The sequence below is a fragment of the Artibeus jamaicensis genome, unplaced genomic scaffold (genome assembly GCF_021234435.1).
Source record: "Artibeus jamaicensis isolate MK-2021 breed Jamaican fruit bat unplaced genomic scaffold, CSHL_Jam_final contig_332, whole genome shotgun sequence".
Classification (NCBI taxonomy): Eukaryota; Metazoa; Chordata; class Mammalia; order Chiroptera; family Phyllostomidae; genus Artibeus; species Artibeus jamaicensis.
Genome location: NW_026521788.1, coordinates 23,786,136 through 23,806,149, shown reverse-complemented (window position 1 = coordinate 23,806,149; position 20,014 = coordinate 23,786,136). Strand labels below are relative to the sequence as shown.

The 20,014-nt window shown below is 55.3% G+C and overlaps 1 protein-coding gene across 3 annotated transcripts; it reads left to right on the top strand.

The window, feature by feature from the left end:
- On the top strand, positions 1–18,073 carry DNAJB12 (DnaJ heat shock protein family (Hsp40) member B12). Of its 3 annotated transcripts, none has more exons than XM_037130546.2 (9): positions 1–222; positions 7,366–7,546; positions 8,719–8,864; positions 11,243–11,428; positions 11,548–11,627; positions 12,697–12,806; positions 14,270–14,442; positions 14,978–15,075; positions 16,284–18,073. In XM_037130546.2, the coding sequence occupies exons 1-9, from the start codon at positions 90–92 to the stop codon at positions 16,311–16,313; spliced, it is 1,137 nt and encodes a 378-aa protein (XP_036986441.1). In that variant the 5' UTR covers positions 1–89; the 3' UTR covers positions 16,314–18,073. The 3 variants fall into 3 exon arrangements, with proteins under 3 accessions (XP_036986441.1, XP_036986443.1, XP_036986442.1); XM_037130548.2 differs by having other exon boundaries at positions 14,978–15,123; XM_037130547.2 differs by having other exon boundaries at positions 14,978–15,129.
- The last annotated feature ends 1,941 nt before the right edge of the window (positions 18,074–20,014 follow it).

Sequence of the window (20,014 nt, the reverse complement as noted above, 5' to 3'; positions counted from 1 at the left end):
CGCCCGCCTGCCCAGCGACGCGCCGGCGGCTGGCGCAGCCCTTCGCTCGCCGGGCCTCCCCCTCCCAGGTTCCGCGCTCTGGTTCCGCCATGGAATCCAACAAGGATGAAGCCGAGCGCTGTATCAGCATTGCCCTCAAGGCCATCCAGAGCAACCAGCCCGACCGAGCGCTCCGCTTCCTGGAGAAGGCGCAGAGGCTGTACCCGACGCCGCGAGCTCGCTGTGAGTGTGAGGCGCCGGTGAGACAGAGGGGACATTAGATCTAATGGGGGGAATACGGGAACGGACCGACAGGAGCAGTTGGAGGAGGGGGAGGGGTGGCGAGGCGCGGCTACGCCTGCGCTCTGAGACGCGCAGTGGCTGCTGGGAGGTGCAGTCTGCGGCTCCCACGGCTCTCCGGGGTGCTGCACACCTGATGGCAGGGGCGACCGCGACTTCAGCTTTCTGGGTGTTTGCGGAACCCTCTGAGATTTGGAGTTCCCAAGAATACAAGGCGCTGGCAGACGAGGCAAACGGAACTTACCTAAAAGCGAAATCAAACTACTTTTCCCAAGGGGCCGTGGCCCAGGGCCAGTTGCCGGCCTGGGAAATATAGTTTAATAAACATAACTACTCTGACGAGGAAAATGGGTTCTAGGGAGGCAAAGAGACTTCCGATCTTCAGACTGCCTGCAGAGGCCTCCTCATGTCTTCGCTCCCTTGCACGTTTCCAGGTGAAGGCCAGGGACCACCCTCCCAAAACTAGCGCCTGCCTTCTCCGTCCCTCCCCACCCCCTCTTCCCCGCTCCACACCACCACCTTGGAGGATCTGCCCTGAGATCGGCCTTCTCACTCCCTCCTGGAGCCTCTTCACCCGTTTGTCACATTTTGAGAGGACTGACTTGTTGGAGCCGTCGGCGCCAACTACTCCACATCCCCACGTCCCTCTTTCCCAGGAATGCGGGCTGTCCTGCTCTGTGGCCCTGGTCTGAAAGAAGACTTACAAACCAGGGAGGGAAAAGTGAGGTGGTCTCCACTGCTGAGCATCTCACTGTACCCTGGAACCCTCTTTTTTTTCTTGAACCTAAGTCTTTAAAGAAGTTTTTCTTAATACTGGAAGACAGAAATAGATCATCCATTAAAGATAACAGGGCTTGTGCCAGCAGTTACCACTTAGTAAACTGTCTGGCATAAACAGGTACTCAATCAGAAAACCTGCATTCTCATCCTGACTGCTACCATGTGACTTTTCTGTGCTTGGGTTTACTCACCTAGAAAATTAAAGGGTTGACACAGATAACGTAAATAACAGTAAAACCCATAGGCTTTCCCTTTTAGAAGGCTCTTTCAAATGCATTTTCTCACTTGACCTTGCCCTATCAGGGAGGCAGAGCAAAGATGGTTATCTTTGTTTTGTAGATGAAGACATATCTCAGAGGCCAGGGACTTGCCCAGTATCGCACAGCTAGAAATTGGAAAGTTCTGTGACTCTATACATGTAATCTTTCTAAAGGAGTAAGGTGAGAGTGGAGAGCAGCAGTCGGCCTCCAAATTGTCCTTGCCCACACCACGAAATTGAGAAGAGGGAACCGTGGCAGGAGAGGCGGCCTGGAATGCCTGCATTTTCCTGCTTCCTGACTCTGCGTGTTGCTCTTTTGCCCTGTTTGCCTTCTCTTGGAGAGGGTTTCGGTCTGTATTTGCCAGGACTGCTGAGGTAGTCCCCTCAAGGAGCTTCTCTATGAAATGTCACACTGTGTAAGAGAAGAGCAGGGTGGGCTAGGGGCCCTTCAGCCCTGAGAATTCTCTCTGGGGGCTCCGGAGCAGGCAGCCAGGAGAGGATGGTAGCGATATAGCCTGTGGAGGTCTTCCTGTCACCAGGCCTCCTGGGCTGGTTCAAGGGCTTTGAGAGGTGTCCCTCCTGGGGCTCTAGCACTGGAATTTGCTCTGGCAGAAGAGTCACCTGCTGCATGTTTGTAATACTTCTGATGTTCTGGAATGAGTACATGCCTCTCTGTAAACATCACCTTGTGCCATCTATGACCCTGTACTGAACTGACAAGGACTTGGGGTTCATTTAGGCCTGGGATGGGGAAATCTCGGTGAGAAAAATACAAGGTAGTATTGTCCACACTCAGTATGTGAGGTTTGAACTCATTCTAGACACCTACTCAATGCAACAAACATTTTTGTTTTGCTTGTGAAGTCCTCTGCTTGGCTTTAAGTGGTGAGCAGGATTGATTGGTCAGGCATAATCCTTTGCTTTAAGTAGCTTACAATCTAGTGAGGGAGACAAATTACAGAAAAAAAGATAATATTGTAAGCCACAAAACAATAAGAGCGAGTCAAACCCTGGCTAAGTGGCTTAGATCGTTGGAGTGTCGTCCTGTAGACCAAACATCACAGGTTCAATCCCCAGTCAGGGCGCGTACAGGAGGCAGCCAGTCAACATTTCTGTCTCACATCAATGTTTTTCTTTCCCTTTCTAAGATCAATAAATTTATCATCGGGTAAAGACTAAAAAATATATAAAATTAAGCAATGTCAGGTACTGAGGGCTTAAGGATCAACTTGAAAAAATCAGTTCCTGCCTTCCATGAGTTCACAGCCTGATGAGATGGAGGGAAGTACTGGGAATGGGGGACATGGAGGATAATCTCCTGAAAATTAAATTACAGGCAAGACAGTGCTGTAGCAAGGACACAAAAATAATGGTAAGTCACAGTGAGGAAAGAGTTCAGGAAGGAGTATGGGAGGTAGCATTTGAATGGGATTTTGGAGGAAGGCAGGAGACTTAGAGAAGAGCTTCCTGGAAGAAAGATGTGGAGGCTGGAAGCTGGAGGAGGTTTGGAGGGAGAGATGGCGTGTAGAAAGACCTGGAGGCTGTGGAGGTGGTGATGTAAGTACAGAAAGGATTTCATTTGGAAAGTGGGATGGAGTGGGATTTCCAGACTGTGGAAGTCCTATCCTGCCAAGCCAGGATATTCATTTTATTCTATAGTTAGTGGGGGAGAAAAATTGAAGTTTTAGGTGGCAGGAATAAGATAAGGGTATTTTTCTTAGAACAATGTGAAGTGTTAATAAGAGGGAAGAGAGACTCAAGGCAGAAACTAGCTGGGAGACAGTCACACTGAGTAGGTGAGGAGCTGGGAGGGCCTGAGATAAAGACAGTCTGGAGGAGGGTACGGTCAGCCTGTCAAGAGCGATGCTAAGGAGAAATGGGCATTCAGAATCCAGGCCCATGGGACTGGGAAGAAAGCAAGGCTAAGAAGCATGGATAGGAAGAGATGGCCAGAGTGCGAGGTGCCGGTGGGTTGCTCCAAAGTTGCTGTCAGCGTGGAGCTCAGGAGAGAGAGCTTCAGGTTCTCGCTGAATGCCTGGCCTCTGTTCGATGGAGCTCACCGCAGTTCTGCCTGATGGAAGTCACTGTGGGCTAGTGTGGAACACGTAGAGGAGCTTGCTGCTGGCCACCCTTAGTCCTGTACAGAGTGGGGCGGAGCAACAGCAGGAAGAGGCAGTCCCAGGGGAGAGCAGCTGCCAGGTAGCCGTGGAGCAGTGTTTCAAGGAGGTGGTGAGCAGCACTGTCAGGTGCTGCAAAGGCCAGGTGGGAAAAGGACAAGTTAAAGAATGAAAGGAAGGATCAAGAGCACGGAAGGAGAAGTGGAAGGACAGACCGAAGGGTTAGGGTGAGAGGAGGCTCAGAGCAATTTGAAGGGCTAAGGGGCTTCACAGTGAAAAGATTTGAGGGGACTTGAAACTCATGCTTCAGGAAGTGGGACGGAGGCACCAAGGAGCGGACAGTCATACAGTGGAGCAGTAGCCAGGCTCTAAGCTGGGTGCCCCTGGGCAGGGCTAGTGGAGCCAGTCAGTCCCTTTCTGGGAGCGTCTATCCAGTGCCTAGCAGCCTAGTACACACTGGCTTTGCCTGAGGCTTAGCAACAATGGTGGAAGGTACCAGGTTTCCCGGGGAGCTGATGCAAATGTCTGTAGGCCTTACTTTCCCCACCATACAAAGAAAGGGTTGGCCTGGATGATCTTGCAGCTCAGGCTGCCTTAGGTGCTCTGAGCTCGCGGCTTTGGGTCCAGGCTAGGTCAGGAAGGCCAAGGTGGGAAGCCATCGCGGGGAGAAGGGAGGATGTATTGCCAAGAGATTCTGGCATTCAGGGTCTAGGACCGAGAGATGTTCTAGTACTGGTGGGGTTTAGAGGGGTTGTCCATTCAGGTCAGTCAGCCTTTGTGAACCTCACTGTGTGCTCGCCCCTTCCATTCTTCTGATTTCACTGGGTCTTTTTACCCGTCAGAGCAACCCTGTGAAGCAGAGATCGTACCTTCACTGAGGAATGAGATAACCAGACACGGGTACATGAATGATTAGCGGGAAAACCACACTGTCCAGCTCCACTCCGACTCCTTCCCTACACTGGCCTCCCTTTCCCGACTCACTTTGACACTGCAGGCACATAGAGCCTGGAAATGAAAGTAATAGATAACAACACTTAATATTCACTGGAAGCTGTGCTACTTCTTCATACGTGTTTATGGGAGATACAGTTCTGTATGGAGAAGCTAAGTTAGTCAAGACGAACTCGCCAGCCTGCGCAGAGCCAGGTTCGAACCCAGGCAGTCCGAGTCTCCAGTCTGGGTTTGAGGTGGGGCCCCTCCTGGTGTCTTTGGCTGTAGACGTGCTTTCCCCTCTGCCTTCGCTGCCCCCATTCCCACCCCAGCCTTGGTTTCTTCTACCAAGTTCCTTCTTTTTAAACGCCTGCCAGCTTTACTGGGAAGGTGCAGAATTAGGATTTGAACCCAGCCATGTCTGTCTAACTCCAGAGTTACATTATATCTCCTACTCTTTTGTGACATTTGCCTACAAGCCACTAAGCCAGTAAGGAATGTAGTGGTGAGTCAGGACCAGCCAGTCACATCCCACAGGCCTGAAAGATGGGTGCCTGGGCCATAAGAGAGGCCTGCTTGTCAGCAACCAGAAAGCTCTGGTTGCCAACTCAAGCAGGAACCTCCCGTCTGACCCAGAGCGCATCTCTTCCCCTTTGAGCTCTCTTGGCAGCACTGGGAAATTAGACTTCACATTGAACTGCCCTGGAAAGCTTCCAGAATCTTCCCTGAGAAGTACTGGAGCGAGTCTGTCCCCTCTCCCGGCTGCTGTTCAGTGGCGATCAAATGGCTGGTCATGTTGTGCTTAGGGTAAATGAACTTGGCCTGGACCACTGGGGCTTCCAGAGAAATCAAAATAAGGCACTTCTGTAAAAGCCCTTAAACACCTAGTAAAGCAGCAGGCTTCCTCCCTCTGTGCATTGTGATCGGCATCTGTTGGTTTCCTCCTTTTCCATGTCCCCCAACGCCTGGCATGGACCCCGCATGTGGGACAAGCTGCAATGCCATGGTTGCACCCGGGTCCAAAGTCTGCTGGGTGCTGAAACTTTGCCTGCCCAGGCCTTGGAGCTCCCCAGTCTCCCACCCCACCCCCACCCACACATACCTCGGGTCCCCTCATTTCCCTGACCAGCTAATTCATCAGCCCAGGCCATAATATTAGCAGCTGCTCATCTGGACTTGCGCTCTGCATCGGTCTCCCTGCCGTGTGGGTACGCACACTACCTCACTTCATCTGCCCGCCCCATTGTGAGGAAACCGACACTCAGAGGTTTCTCAGGGGGACCAGGGACGTGTTGTTAGGGTATAGCTGAGATTTGAAACCTGGGTCTTTCGGAATTTAACCTCTCTCCTCTCCTTGGAATGGCCCTGCTGGAAGGGGCTCCCCTGCCCGACTCGTGTGGTCTGGGATAACAGCGTAGTGAAGAGCAAGGGCCCCGTGAGCTGGATGTCTTGGGGTTGGAGTGCTGCCTGCCCAGCTCGTCAGTCACGCACATGTGCAGTCGTACACGGCTCCTTCTTACCATGGGGTAGTGGTAATGAGACTGACCTTCAGGGTTGTTGTGAGGACTGGATGAGCTAACGCACGCGGAGCCCCGTGTCCAGGCCTGTCAGGCACACCGAGCACTCGGCGCCGTCTCAGGATTCCCATAGGAACCCCTTCACCTCCCTTAGGGTGGGACAGGCCCGGTCAGCAGCTCCTGTGTGTGCACTTCCCAGCTGCTGGCTCCGTGAGGTCCTGGGAGTTTGCTGCAACCGAGACAGCAGTGGCTCGGGGCACGCTGGTTCACTTGAGTACCAGTGTTCTGCCCTCTGCCAGCCCTGCCCTAGGCCCCTGCTGAGACCCAGGTGTGCTGCGGCACAGAGTGTCTGCCACTCAGTGCGGCGCCTGGGGAGCCGCGGGCTGTGCTGCTGTGGCTCTTCAGCTCAGAGGTGTCCTGGGTCCCTGCAGTGGTCTGGCACCCAGTTTCCCAGGACACTGCACCCCAGGCGTGACTGGGGGTTCAGAACTGATTTGTGTCTGAATAAATGGGCACAGGGGACTTCTGTTAGAGGTTTGAGCTTGCTGTTATTGAGTCAGCAGAAACCAAGGGCTTGAGTATAAATGACCAAGCCCTGTCTGAGGGCCCCTGTATTAGCAACAGCTAATGTTCTGTGTAGACTCTGAACATTGAAGTAGGGCAGTCATCTGACATGGCCAGCCCTTGAAAAATGTAAAAACTAGTGAGGAGTGAACACAGCAGATGTTCATCCTGGGTCTCACACCACTCCTGGCCCTGTGGGGCAGGGTCGTTGCCCCCACCCCTCTCCATGGCTAGGCGAAGGCCTCCAGCTAGCCGTTCTGACCCCTCCCAGCTGAGTCGGGTGGTCCCTGCTAGTGGGGTCCCCATTGCAAAGTACTTCACCCACCTCGGCTCTTCACAGAATAGCTGTTGAAAAATCTGAAGGATTGCCCTGGCCGTATGGCTCAGTCGGTTGGAGCGTTGTCCCATCGCCAAAAGGCTGCAGTGCGATTCCCAGTCAGGGTATGTGCCGAGGTTGCGGGTTCAGTCCCTGCATGTACACAGGAGGCAGCCCATTGGCGTGTCTCACATCAGTGTTTCTCTCTCCGTCTCCCTTCCTCTGTCTCTAAACAGATCAGTTGGAAACATGTCTTTGGGTGAGGATTAAAACAAGCAATAGAAGGACTGATAGTTTATTTTGGGGAACAGGAAAAAGAAAAAAATTGTTTTTATGCTGAGTTTGTTTTGGGGGGAGGGAGGGCTTATGCTAAGTTTAAAATGGCCTGCATACACCCTGCTGACTCCGGAGGACCTAGGATCCTAAGAGAGCAGGCGACTGTCCCACTAGCTGCTGCAGGCTCCAGTCAGGCAAGAAGCTAGTGGCTTTGCAGGAAGAATAAGCAGGTGGGGCCCTGGCCTCCGGGGGCTGTTTGGCCCCTCAGTCAGACATGTAGCCTTGCTGGATCCAGGCCCTGACTGGTCTCCTTGCTTTGCACAGCCCTGATCGAGTCCCTCAACCAGAAACCACAGTCTGCCAGTGACCAACCCCAACCCACAGACACGACCCATGCGACCCATAGGAAAGCAGGTGGGTCCGACGCGCCCTCGGCCAATGGTGAAGCCGGAGGAGGAGAGACCACCAAAGGCTACACCTCGGAACAAGTAGCAGCTGTGAAAAGGTAGCAGGCTGGGCCTAGCCAGCAGAGGCTGGGGCCTGGAGGTGGCGGGGAGGTTTCAAGTTGGGAGAAGGCTTCCCTCCCTTCAGTGCATCCTCCACCTCACATCTGCCTGTGGTGTGGATGGGCCCTGGGAGGGTCTTAAAGAGAGGGAAGGTAAGACCCCAGAATACAGTGTGGGAACCAGGGCTTCATGGTCCTCTCCCTCCAAGACGACCCACAGCAGAGGCTGGAAATGCTGACTCCGCTGGCTTCCTCTGCTCTTCCTTCACACAGCTCTGTTTGTCAGGCAGAGAGGATGCCTGGTCTCCCCTCCGACCGCCCCCCCACAACCCCACCCCCAACAAAGACCCTTTCAGACAGAGCCTGTGTGGGGCAGAGTGGAGACAGGAGACAGTTATCCCTCCAAGGCCTGGGCGGGCCCTGCACGGGGCAGCTCGCTGCCAGGCCGAGACGGCCCAGCCGAGGCTTCTCAGGCTGACGTTCCTCCCCAGGCCTCCCCGCTCACCACCCTTGGGACCCCTTTGAGGTCGTTCCCATGGGGTTCGGCCTGCGTGTGACCTAACAGTATAGTTTACAGAAAAACATAAGCCAAATGTACATTTTTCTGACCAGACAGGGTTTTGACCAGACAGACCTACCAGTTGCAGGCAATGGAAACTGACTGTGGGGAGTTAGGAATGCCGGGAAAAGTCAGGGTCTCCGCGACCCCAGGAGTCAGAACTGATGGGAGGGAAGCAGGGTCTCTTCAGGGCCCTGCGGTGGGGTGAACAACACCTGCCAAGCCTTTTTTGGTGCCCACTCAAGACTCAAATTGCAAGGAGAGGAGCTAGCTGGTCAAGCTTGGGACACACCTGTCCCTGGGTGGCGGCCCCGATGCAGCCCCGAGGTTGCCTGAAATAAGAGTGCTGCTAGCAAAGAGGGGTGCTTCCCAGTCTGGCAAACACAGCAGCTGCCCCCTCTTATACCCTAAACGTATTCTTGGTGTTCCTCTGGCCCCTGCCCAAATCCCCGTCCCTGCTGGAGCTGTCTGAAGCTCCCTGTCCCCAGAGTCTGACAGTGTGTGCCTGTGAGCCTGGCCAGAGCTGTGTGCTCACGCTGCTGGTTCCCGCTCACCCCCGTCACGGCCGGGGTCCACAGAGACCTCCCCCACCATGCTCGTCTCCCTCCCCCAGGGTCAAGCAGTGTAAAGATTACTATGAGATCCTGGGAGTGAGCAGAGGGGCCTCAGACGAGGACCTGAAGAAGGCCTACCGCAAACTGGCCCTCAAATTCCACCCAGACAAGAACCACGCACCTGGCGCCACGGAAGCGTTCAAAGGTAAGCTGGCCCTGGTTTCCTGGTATTTTGGTGTTTTTATCTCTTGTCCTTGGAAGAGAACAGGGGGCTTTCCCAGGAAGCAGCTGTGGACCCAAGTCTCCTGGCTCAGGAGCTGCTTCCTGGAGGAAGGTCCCCGTAGCCGCCTCCAGCCACGCAGAATCGGTCAGATCTCGGGTGGCACTGTCCGGCCTCCCATTCCCCCTCATCCCCTGGAGGTTATAGGAGGGGGCTGAGTGAAAGGACAGTGGCTTCTCCAGGCTGTACGGTGACTGAGGGGCAGACGCAGTCCTGCTGTGTTCGCCCTCTGGGATCTCTGTGCGGGGAAACTGGGCCACTCCCGGGCACAGGCCCCTGGCCTGGTGGCCTCCTCAGCATCAGCAGCCGTAGCCAGCCCAGCCCAGCTCCCTTCACACATACGTCTGTCCCTCTACACCGCACACACCCTAGGGCCTGTGGGGGTGGGACGGGGGTGGGGGGCGGCGGTCTCTCTGGCCTCAGGGCCTGTTGGTTCTGGGATGGGCGTTTCTGTTCTGGCCGGAAGCAGCAGCTGCTTTAATCGGTTATACTTTCATTGGACCCACACACGTGTACAGGTGCTGCCAGCACCGTGTCACTGGGCGCTGCACGTCCAGATCTCCCCCAGACGTCTCCTCTCATGCCCTCCCTGTCCTCCGTGGGACCGTCAGGATCTTAGATTCACCTCCCTCAGGGAAATAGCATGGTGAATGGCCTCTCCTAGCCCAGGCAGGGCGCTGCACTGCCCTGGGGCCGTGACCGTGGCCAGGCGGGGATCCCGTGGCACAGCAGGCCCCCTGACCTGGTGTGCTGTCCCCGGGGCCCACCCAGGTGCTCCTTGGGGTTGGTCCTGCGTGGGCAGTCTGCAAGCATCAGTCAGCCCCAGAGGGAAAAGGAAAATGGGAGCAGGGAAGCAAGGAGGCCAAGGTTAACGCTTCCCCAGCCCTGACCTCTGCCTGCAGCCTTCCCGACGGGCACTGAGAGGCTGCACCTGGCCTGGGGGCCTTGTGAGAATGGGGGGGCGCATTCACCTCGTTCTCGGGGGCTGCAAGTTCCGAAGCAGATGCAGCTCTGACCCACCCTTGTGAGAGAGTGGGCCCCTTAAGAGGGAGCAAGAGACTCAGGAGGGCCCAGGCTGGGGTCCTGTGGGGCCCAGGCTTCCCACCTCCACAGGGAAAGCCCAGAACACTGGCAGCTGTGGCCTGGACCCCGAGAAGAGAGGGCTCCTCGCCCAGGCCACACTTTCCCCAGCAGAAAAGCCAGGACTAGAACTGGGGATTTGGCAGTTCCCTGCCATTCTGCTGCTTCCAGTTTTTGTTGTTGTTGTTGTTTTTAAGTTTTATTTATTTATCTTACAGAGGGGTTATTTATTTATCTTACAGAGGGGAAAGGAAGGAGAGAAACATCAGTGTATGGTTGCCTCCCGTGGGTCCCCCACTGGGAACTGGCCTACAACCCAGGCATGCGCCCTGACTGGGAATCGAACCGTGATCCCCCGGTTCGCAGGCCTGTGCTCAATCCACTGAGCCACACCAGCCAGGGCTCCGCTACTTCCAGTTTTTAGCAGGATGTCACACATCTGTTTGGCCCTCAGGTCACACTGTGACTTCATGATTACATAACCTCCAGAAAGGAATGCTTCATCCATTGGGTACTTCAAGAGAAAGAAATGGCCCTGGCTAGTATAGCTCAGTGGATTGAGCACGGCCTGCGAACCAAAGGATCCCCGTTTGATTCCCAGTCAGGGCACATGTCTGGGTTGCAGGCCAGTTTCTGGCAGGGGACGCACGAGAGGCAACCACACATTGACATTTCTCTCCCTCTCTTCTTTCCTTCCCCTCTAAAGATAAAAAAATAAAATGTTTGTTAAAAAAAAAAAGAGAGAAAGAAATGGGGTTGGGGCGGAGACTGGTGCTCTTTATAAAGTTGGGGACTAGACTTGAAGCAAGACACTCCTGGGTTTGACTCTTGGCTCTGTCCCGTCAGAGCTCCACGAGCTTACACTCTGAGTTTTCTCATTGGTGAATGGAGATAGGGTTGCTGTTAGGAGTAAGATAATGCCCATAAAGGGCCTGCTGTGTAGAAAAGGGTGGATTCTCAGCGTGGAGAGCAAGGAGCCTGAGTGTTAATCCTTGCCCCAGCCCAGGCGGCCCAGACTCACCCAGGCATCCCTGTACGCAACGCCCCCACCCTCCTACCCCCCCACCCCCCCACCCCCGCCAGGACTTCCTGCTGGGCCTGAGGACTCCTGCTTCCTAAGTACCACTTAAGTACCTGAAAGAGGTGAGCTGTTGGCGGCCAGGGGAGCTGTGTCCCGCACACCCCCAGCATGCCCAGGCCTGACCTTTCTACCTCCTTTCCAGCCATTGGCACAGCGTACGCAGTGCTCAGCAACCCAGAGAAGAGGAAGCAGTATGACCAGTTTGGTGATGACAAGAGCCAGGCGGCCCGGCATGGCCACGGGCACGGGGACTTCCACCGCGGCTTCGAGGCGGACATCTCCCCCGAGGACCTCTTCAACATGTTCTTTGGTGGTGGCTTCCCATCTAGTAAGTTCCCCTCCACTCCCCATCAGCCCAGTCTCACCCGGGATGATGGTGGGAGACTGGATGCCAGCCTCTCCCTTTCCCAGCAGCCCCACTCCTGACTCAGCCCCTCTGACCCCCAGGTAACGTCCATGTCTACAGCAATGGCCGTATGCGCTATAACTACCAGCAAAGGCAGGACCGCAGGGAGAACCAGGGTGACGTGAGTGAAGAAGGTGCTGGGAGAGGAGGGGAGGGCCCCACCACAGGATGTGGGGCCTCGAGGGGATAGTGACATGCCCAGCTGTCTATTCTGGGATGGCAGTGTTCCCACAACTCTCAGCCCGGGAGCCATCTTGGGCCTCCCTTGTCGTTCTGCTGAGCACCACCAGAGGGAGCCACACTCCACACTGCCCACCAGAAGGAGCAGGGACTGGATGGCCTCCTTTGGAGAATGTAATGCAGAATGTTTTCCACCTATAGACAGGTTTGAGTGTGAATGGCCTTTGTGCAGCTCATTTGTTTGTGAGGCCAACATTTTCCAAGCAATGGAAAGTTAGGCTCCATGAAAGAATTGTAAAGGACAACAGCATAGGTGTTCACTCCAGTCTTTGCAACGCTCAGAAAACTATGCAAAAGTGTAACAGGACAATGCCTCAGACACATTTTGACTGCCATGAGAACAGCTAGCTAACTGGAATTAAAATCCTGTGGACGGGGTGGAGCATTTTAAATTATGGCAGGCAGAGGGGTTCCCTTTTGCTGTGACAGTGTGGCCTTATGTTTTTATTTATTTGTTTTTAAACTTTCATTTTGTGTATTATTTAACATACAGAAGAAGAGTTTTAAAATTACAAATTGTCACACAGTGAACAAATTTATTTGTACTTAAAAGTTTTAACTGGCAGTTTTTAAATTGATAACATTCAAAAAGTTACATGACATGTAGTGAAAGTCTCCCTCCAGCTCTGTCTCCCATTCTTCTGGAGGCAGCCACCTCCGCTCATTTTTTGTTATTCTCCCACAAGGAAATGCATATGCCCACCTTCCTCCTGTATTTAATACCGACTGCTATTTTGTTTTTGTCAGGGGAGGGTGGCAGATGGAGGGTGTTCTGTATTTTGGGGAGCTGTGTGGGGAGAGGGGAGAGAGTGGTGTCATGGCCTGTTTGCGCGTGGTAACTGCCTCCCGACACCTGGGCTGCACCGTGCAGGGGGAGCTGGTGGTGACTGTGGCCAACAGCACACGCCCACCCAGGTCTGGCTCCGGTGACCATTGGCTCTTCCCTGCAGGGCGGGCTGGGGGTATTTGTCCAACTGATGCCCATCCTCATCCTGATCCTCGTGTCAGCTCTCAGCCAGCTCATGGTTTCCAGTCCGCCCTACAGTCTGAGCCTGAGGCCGTGAGTACTGGTAGCCGGGGGTGAGGCCAGGGTGGTGGGCAGATGGGGACTTTGGAGTTTCAGCCACCATCAGGGGTCTCCCTTCCCATCCTGCAGGTTCTTGGTCATAATGCAGAAGGCTGGCCTAGAATCGAGAAAACACACTTTCCTGTTGAACAGAAGTTCTTATCTTTTTAGGATCACGTTTCCCTAAGAAAATGCAATGAAAACTGCAGATCTTTTCCCTAGAACCTGGCACATACTCTTTTGCATGACCCCCACCCTCCCACAGTCTTATCTGTGGACCTTGACATAAGAATCTCTGCTCTTAGGTTCAGGATGGGGGCCTTAGGACCATGGAAAGAGCAAGGCCTTTAGTGTCAGACAGACCCAAGGGTGGCTTCGAATCCCAGCTCCTCTACTAACTGAGCAGCTGTGTGACCCTGAACAAGTTATATAACTTCTCTGAGCCTTGGTTTCCTCATCTGTAAAATGGGAACAACATTTACCTGCTTGTGGAAATTAAATGAGTAAAAGTTTCAGGCTGATTGGAAATGTTCAACATTTGTTGAATAAATATATGGTATCAACCACCAGTAGTGAACTTGGGCAAGTTATTTTACCATTTAAGGTGTTGGCCCCCCTAATTTATTCCTAGCACCTGACAGTATCTGATACATGGTGGGGGTGCTTAGCTTCTATTGGTGGAAGCCTTCAGGTCCCACCAAGTGGCTTGGCACTGGCTGGGAGCCTGGCAGCATCCTGCTCAGCCAGCAGGGGGCAGAATCAGTCCACTAGGCCCACACCAGCCCTGCCCACTCTCCTTGTCCTGATGGCAGCCCTTCTCTCTACTGGAAAGAGGACAGGCAGCAGTGGGCAGGCAGGTGCTGTCCTCACCTGGAGCACTGACTCCCATCTGTGTGTTGCGGCTCTTCCCACAGCCTCTGAGCCTGCATTTGGAGCAGGAATATAGAATCCAAGAGCTGGAAAGATGGAGCTGTTTGGAACCCTTCTTGTCATTTTCCTCCTAAGCCTTTTAACCCTAGACTAGCAGCTCCTGGGAAGGTAGGCAGGCCCTCAGCAAGGGTTGGCTTAGGAGATGAATGAGGAAGCCGGAGGCACAGGGAGCTCAGGTCCCACAGCTCACTGGAGAGGGAGCCCAGACTCGCCCCAGGTTCCCTACTTCCCTGACCAGGGCATCTGAGAAAGGGGCTTCTCCCCAGGGTCCCGAGTCAGCAGTGTGGTAAGCACGGAACCTGAGGAAGGGCTTGCAACAGATAGCCTGGGCCACTCGTGCTGGAGGGTCACCTGCTTTGTGTCAGACCCTCACTCTGGGTGGTGCGCAAGTTCCCGCTCTAGTTTGGGAGGGAGGCACCCCAGTCCTGTGGCCTGTGTGGCACCTCCTGTCAGGAGCTTTGTCATCCCTAGAGCCACCCTGGGCCTGGGCCCCAGGCCCACTTTGTTCCCGGTCTTTTGTTGGCCAGGTCGGTGGGCCACGTTCACAAGCGCATCACCGACCACCTGAACGTCGTCTACTACGTGGCAGACACCTTCTCTAAGGAGTACACGGGCTCCAGCCTGAAAACAGTAGAACGGAACGTGGAAGATGATTATATCGCCAACCTCCGAAACAACTGCTGGAAGGAGAAGCAGCAGAGTGAGTGCGCATGTGTTAGGGGCACGGAGCTTGAGACAGGGAAGGAGAAAGCCCTGTTTGCCCAGGGGTCCGTGGGCCCAGCACCTGGCCCTGCCCTGCCCTGCGCCCACCACCTCCCAGCCACGAGCCGAGTTCCACCCCTGCGTTACCCTGGGGCAGGCAGCCGGGGTCGCTGCAGTCAGCCCCTGCTCTGGCTGCCAGAGGTAACTATGTAGAGAGAGACTGGAGCAGATCTCCTGGTCACCCAGTGATTGGCATCAGGCTCTAATTCCAGGACTCTGGGAAGCTGTGACCAGGATGACAGGTTCTTACCTTGCCCGGCCTCACCCCCATTCTACAGAAAGGGGCTTCCCCCTCTATCTAAAGACGGTCCCAGTGGGGACCATAGTCTTTGCTCCTTCAGAGTCCTACCTAAGTCCTCTGCTCCAGCTCCTGGGCCTGTAACAGCCTTTCTCTTGTCCCCACAGGCCAGACAGGTTCTAGCAGGCCTCAGGCTCTACCAGCTGTGTCCTAACCCTGCCCCATTGCTTTGCAGAGGAAGGCTTGCTATACCGGGCCCGCTACTTTGGCGATGCAGACATGTACCACAAAGCACAGCGGATGAGCACCCCAAGCTGTAGCCGACTGTCAGAGGTGCAGGCCTCCCTGCATGGATAGCGCTGGGCCAGCCGCACTACCGAGGTCCAAGTATGAGCCAGGGCCTCCTCTGCCCTGCAACTCCTGGCGGCTCTGGCCCTGCTCATGAGTCAGAGCGGGGTGGGGGGAGGGGGGAGGAGCCTGGTGGTGATGGCACAGGCTCCTTGTCCCCAGACTGACCTCCAGCCTTCAGAGTTGGGGCAGCTCTGGGGTATGCTTGGAAACTGAGGTCTTCTTCAGGCCTCCGCTCTTCACCCCCACCCCACCCCCTGGTTCAGGGGGTCATGCTGTGGGACACACGAGCCAAGCAGAAGAGGGAGCCCAAGGCTGCTGCTGGGAGCCCCTCATGCCTCCTGGGTCTGCTCCAGCCACCAAGTCAGTACCGCCCTCTCCCAAGCGCAGCAGACTATTGTCTGTAACCTGGTATTTAAGCCGCCACATGTTACTGGTCCCGAGATAGCCCCCACATCGGGAGAACTGTGTGGGAACTGCACTGGGCCAAGAGCTCTTCCTCTTTCTCTGCTCTCCTGGGCAGTGGGGCATGGAAGAGATGGGAGCCCAGCAGAGGCAGAGGGGAGAGCCTGCTGGCTGGGAGAGGAGGGGCCTGAGCACCGACCTCTGCCTCAGGTGGGATTGGAGGCGGGCTTTCTCTGTCTGTCTCTCACTGTCTCTTTCATGCCACTGCACCTGCAGCCTGGAAGCCGTAGGCATCTGGCCTGCCTGGCATCTCACCTGTGGTCTGAGGAAGGGAACAGCAGGTCATGGGTTCAGGGTCAAATGCAGAGCCCTCAGCACGGGGAGGGGTTGGCGGGGGGGGGGGGGGGGGCGGTGAAAGTTGCTGGTATCAGGCTACCTGCCTCCTTTACCCCTATGTGTAGGCAGTGGGCTCTGCTTCCAGCATTTGCCGGAGGGGACGGCTTGCACCAAGCTCAGGGGGAGTGTGGGCAGGGCTGGTGAAGGCTCTTTTTCCTGTTGGCACCCTGTCCATCCCTCCACATCCCTTCAGTAGGGATCCAGGAGCAGGCTCTCTGCTTTGAGGCTGTTGGCTTGCGCCCCCCGGGAAAGTGAAGCAGACTGTAGGAGGGCAGCGGGGCACTGCAGCTCGGGTGTGCGGGACCGGGCAGGGAGGGCCGCTTGTTCCCAGGCTGAGCTGGAGACTCCAGAAGTGTGACTGACACACTAACTGTTCCCACTCTCCTCCCCAGACCATGAAATCCCTGGAGAATTTTTGGTGACGTGCACTGAGCCAAGGTGATGGACTGTGTATTTAAGGAAAGACATAAAAAGAAAAGAAAAAAAAAACATTAAATGGATTGGAGGCCGAACACCACACAACTTGCCCTCTCTCTCGTCCAGTAAATGCAGAAAGCTCTTAGGACAGACAGGAGAACCTGCCACAGGGCGGCTTCCCTCCCTCCCAGAGCTGGCGGGGGCTCAGGCTCCACAGCGGCGCTCTCCTAGGATACGGAAACCATGGCAACAAAAGCAGAATGTAAAACTTGCAGCAAATGTCTGTGGGAAGGGCTGGGGGAGGGGAGACCTGACTGCCTTTCTTTTCCCTCCCAGAAGCCACCACCAGTCACCTCTCAGTGGAATCCAGGCAGGCACTAGCCAAGGATAGAAAGGAGGAGGAAAGAGAACTTTCCAGAGAATGTAATTTACAGATGCGTGTATATGTATATATATCTATTTATATGTAAATAGCATATATAAAGATATATATAGATATATAGTCTACTTTTTAAACTATGCAGGGATTTGGTGAATTGTTGAGATGAGCTCTTCCCTGTCGTAGAAAACAGACTGATTGGGGAAGGCACCCAGGTCCTTCGCAGACACTGGCCACAGCACAGGGAGCCGGTCACAGCTTCTGACATTCCCCTAGGCCCCAGCCCGTTTTGGGCAGCAGCAATCATGACAGGATAAATCTGTAGAAAGCACTGGAAGGTTGCCAGGTTCATGGCTAAGCTGGAGGGGAGAAAGTGCCCTTAGGGCCAGGTGCCAGCTCAGCACTGTCACAGTAGAGGTCCCAGGTGGCTTTCTGGGGCAAGGCCACCCACCTCAAGCTTTGGCCAGCTCAGGCGGGCTCCTTGTCCTGGTGCCTGGTACCCGGCTGACCCCTTGCCAGAGAGATCAACAGGTCGGAAGAGGGACCAGGGTCCACCTAACCACCTTGCCCTAGTCCCTGGGTTTCGCCTTACAGGTGCCACAAGGCACAGCTCCAGTGTTGCCGCTGGTTCTTCCCGAGTCATGCACCAAGGACTCCAGGGGGCTCTTCCTCCCAGAGTCAGCCCGTGGCACCCAGGAGCGCGGGACAGCAGCTGACTCCCGAAGAAAGTCTGCGCCTGTGGGCACCTCTCTCTGCCATCCGTGGACACAACGCCACCCCGCCTTCTCTCGAACTTTGGACAGAGGATGCATCTGAACCAGAAGGATTTTCTTATCCTTAAATGAAGATTTTTCTCAAAACAGCAGTTGCTGCCAGAAGGGAGGGAGGTTTTCTTTATCCCCACAGTTTTGACTGGGCCTTTTGGAACTACCATGTTTTCCTGAATTTCCCTCTGGTGGTGGGTGTGCCACTGAGCCCACCATTTTCCGAGCCTTACTTCCCCCACGCTGCCAGCTGAGAGGTGATGATACCCATCCTCCCAGAGTTACTCCTGGTTCTTTTTTTAAACGTCTCCCAACAAACAGGATTCTTACTGGGAAAGGAAGCTTGGTGAAGGAATGTCAAATCTGGATTTTGAACAAGGTCCCGCCCTGTGATGAAGCAGCCACCGTGCCTGGAGAGATGCTGAGAACTGGATGCGGGTGCGAGTGCCCCACCGCAGCGGCCCTGGTGCTCTGCCCCCACCTCCGACTGGCTGGTCTTGGTAGATGTCCCGATGGCTGAGCCATGTGCAATGAGAACCTAGATCCTAAAGGATCCCCTGAGAAGCTGTATTTCTTGAGTTAGAATTGAGATTGTACATCTATAAATATGTTTATTATGTGACTGGCTGTAGTGGGTTTGCACTGCGCACGGGGGTGGCGGAGGGAGGCTGAGGTTGGGGGGAATCCCACGAGCACCTGTCGCTTATTGGCATCCCACAAGGAGTCTGGGGTGACAAGCCTAAATGTCACCCGTTGCCCCAGCTGACAGCCACTTCATTCACAATTGTTCAAGGCTGACTCCATCCAAAGGGTAAGGGACTCAAGCCAGGACCCTGGGGACCTCCAGTGCCAGGCCTGGGTTGGCAACCGGGACGCGAGCACAACCCCCGCTCCCCTGGTTTCTGCTGTCGGCAACCCTTCCCTTCCATCTGGCCTGCTGTGAACGCAGTGGTTCAGCCTCCTCCCTTCTCTGCAGCCTGGAACTCTGGCCCACTCCAGAGGCAGGGCCAGGGAAAAGTTCTCCAAGTTTCCACCTCTGGCTGCACAGCCTTCCCAGCCATCATTCCCACACCCACCCCCACAGCCTGCCCTCCCCCGGGAGGCTGGAAAAGTTAAAAAGAAGGCAGCCTGAGCGGGGCTTCCCGTGAATGGAGCGGCAGATCTGCCCGGGGCCTCCCAGAAACAGGGCCCGGCTGCCCTGACTGGCGGCCGGAGGCCCCTCCCACTGCCGCTCCAGCCAAAGACAGGCAGGCTGCCCGGTGGTGCCACTGCAGCCTGGGAGCTCATTGGCTGCCCAGCTTGGGGTCACCGCATCTGCCCCGCCTGGCCTGCGAGCAGCCACTTGTTAACTGCAGTTGGCAGGGGCGGTACCCGCTCCCCCACTCCCTTTTACCAACCCATCCCCCTGCCCTCAGCGTGCAGCTCAGCGAGCCAGAAGGGGCGGGACAGACTCCAACTGTTTGCTGCAAAAAGAGAGTCTTTGACAAGTGTCCCCACCCACTGTCAGGTGGCAAAACCTCTAGCCCATCCAAGCTCCTGGGATCTGCCAGCTTATCTCCTCATCCCAGGCTGCCCCCAGGTCTCGGGAAGGGAACTGCTCCAAGGAGCAAGGAACGTGCATCCCTGCTCAACTGTAACCCCATCCCCACCTGGCTTTCTAGGTTGGGGATCGGACGCACAGACAGCAGTGCTGAGCCCCAGGTAAATAGAGTGGGACACAGTGTCAGTTCTGGAGCAGCTCGGAACACATAGAGGCTGTCACACCACACAGTTTGGGCGAGTCTGATCCAGAGCAGGAAACCGGGGCTTGGGGGAGGGAGGGCCTTGACCCAGGGTCTTCCTGAAGCTGTGTGTGTCTCTGGGAGTGTATTCAGCAAAGCAGTCATTCTGCAAACATTTGCTGAGCCCAAACTCACTGTTTTCAAGGAGCTCAACACCATTTGTACCAAACAGAGCTGTGGGAGACCCGAATTCAGGAGGGGAGAGAGGCCACACTAAGGAAAGGGGGCCTTAGTCTGAGCAGGGCGGGCTGGGGTGAGCCGCCCATAGAAGCAGGCGCACCCTCTCTCCTGGCGCTGACAAAGGGGTCCACTCGGGTGTGCTGGGCAACTTCCCTGAGTCGCCATCACCTCCAAAAGGGAGCATAGTAGATCTGCTGGGTGTCACTGTGGGCTCTGCAGCCCCACTGCCCGGGCTGGATCCATCTGTACCGGCTGGCCTTGGGCATGTCACTTAACCTCCCTCCGCCTCAGTGTCCTCATCTTCAAGATGGGAGTGGCTGAACCACCTACCTCACTGGGTTATTGTGAGGAGGAAAACGGGTTATGACACAGCACGTGGTGTTGGGTACATAGGACACTCTGTCGTCTTCCTCAACAACGATGATCTGATTCACCAAACAAGTGTCAGGTCCCATTGCAGGCACTGACACCAGAGGTGACTGAGACACAGGCTGCCCTGGAAGAGTTAGGGGGCAGGGAAGAGGCCAGGGTTCAGCAGGCTCCAGGGCACGGAGGACTGAGGCAAACAACCTGGGAACACGCTGGTGCGAGGGCTGGCTGGG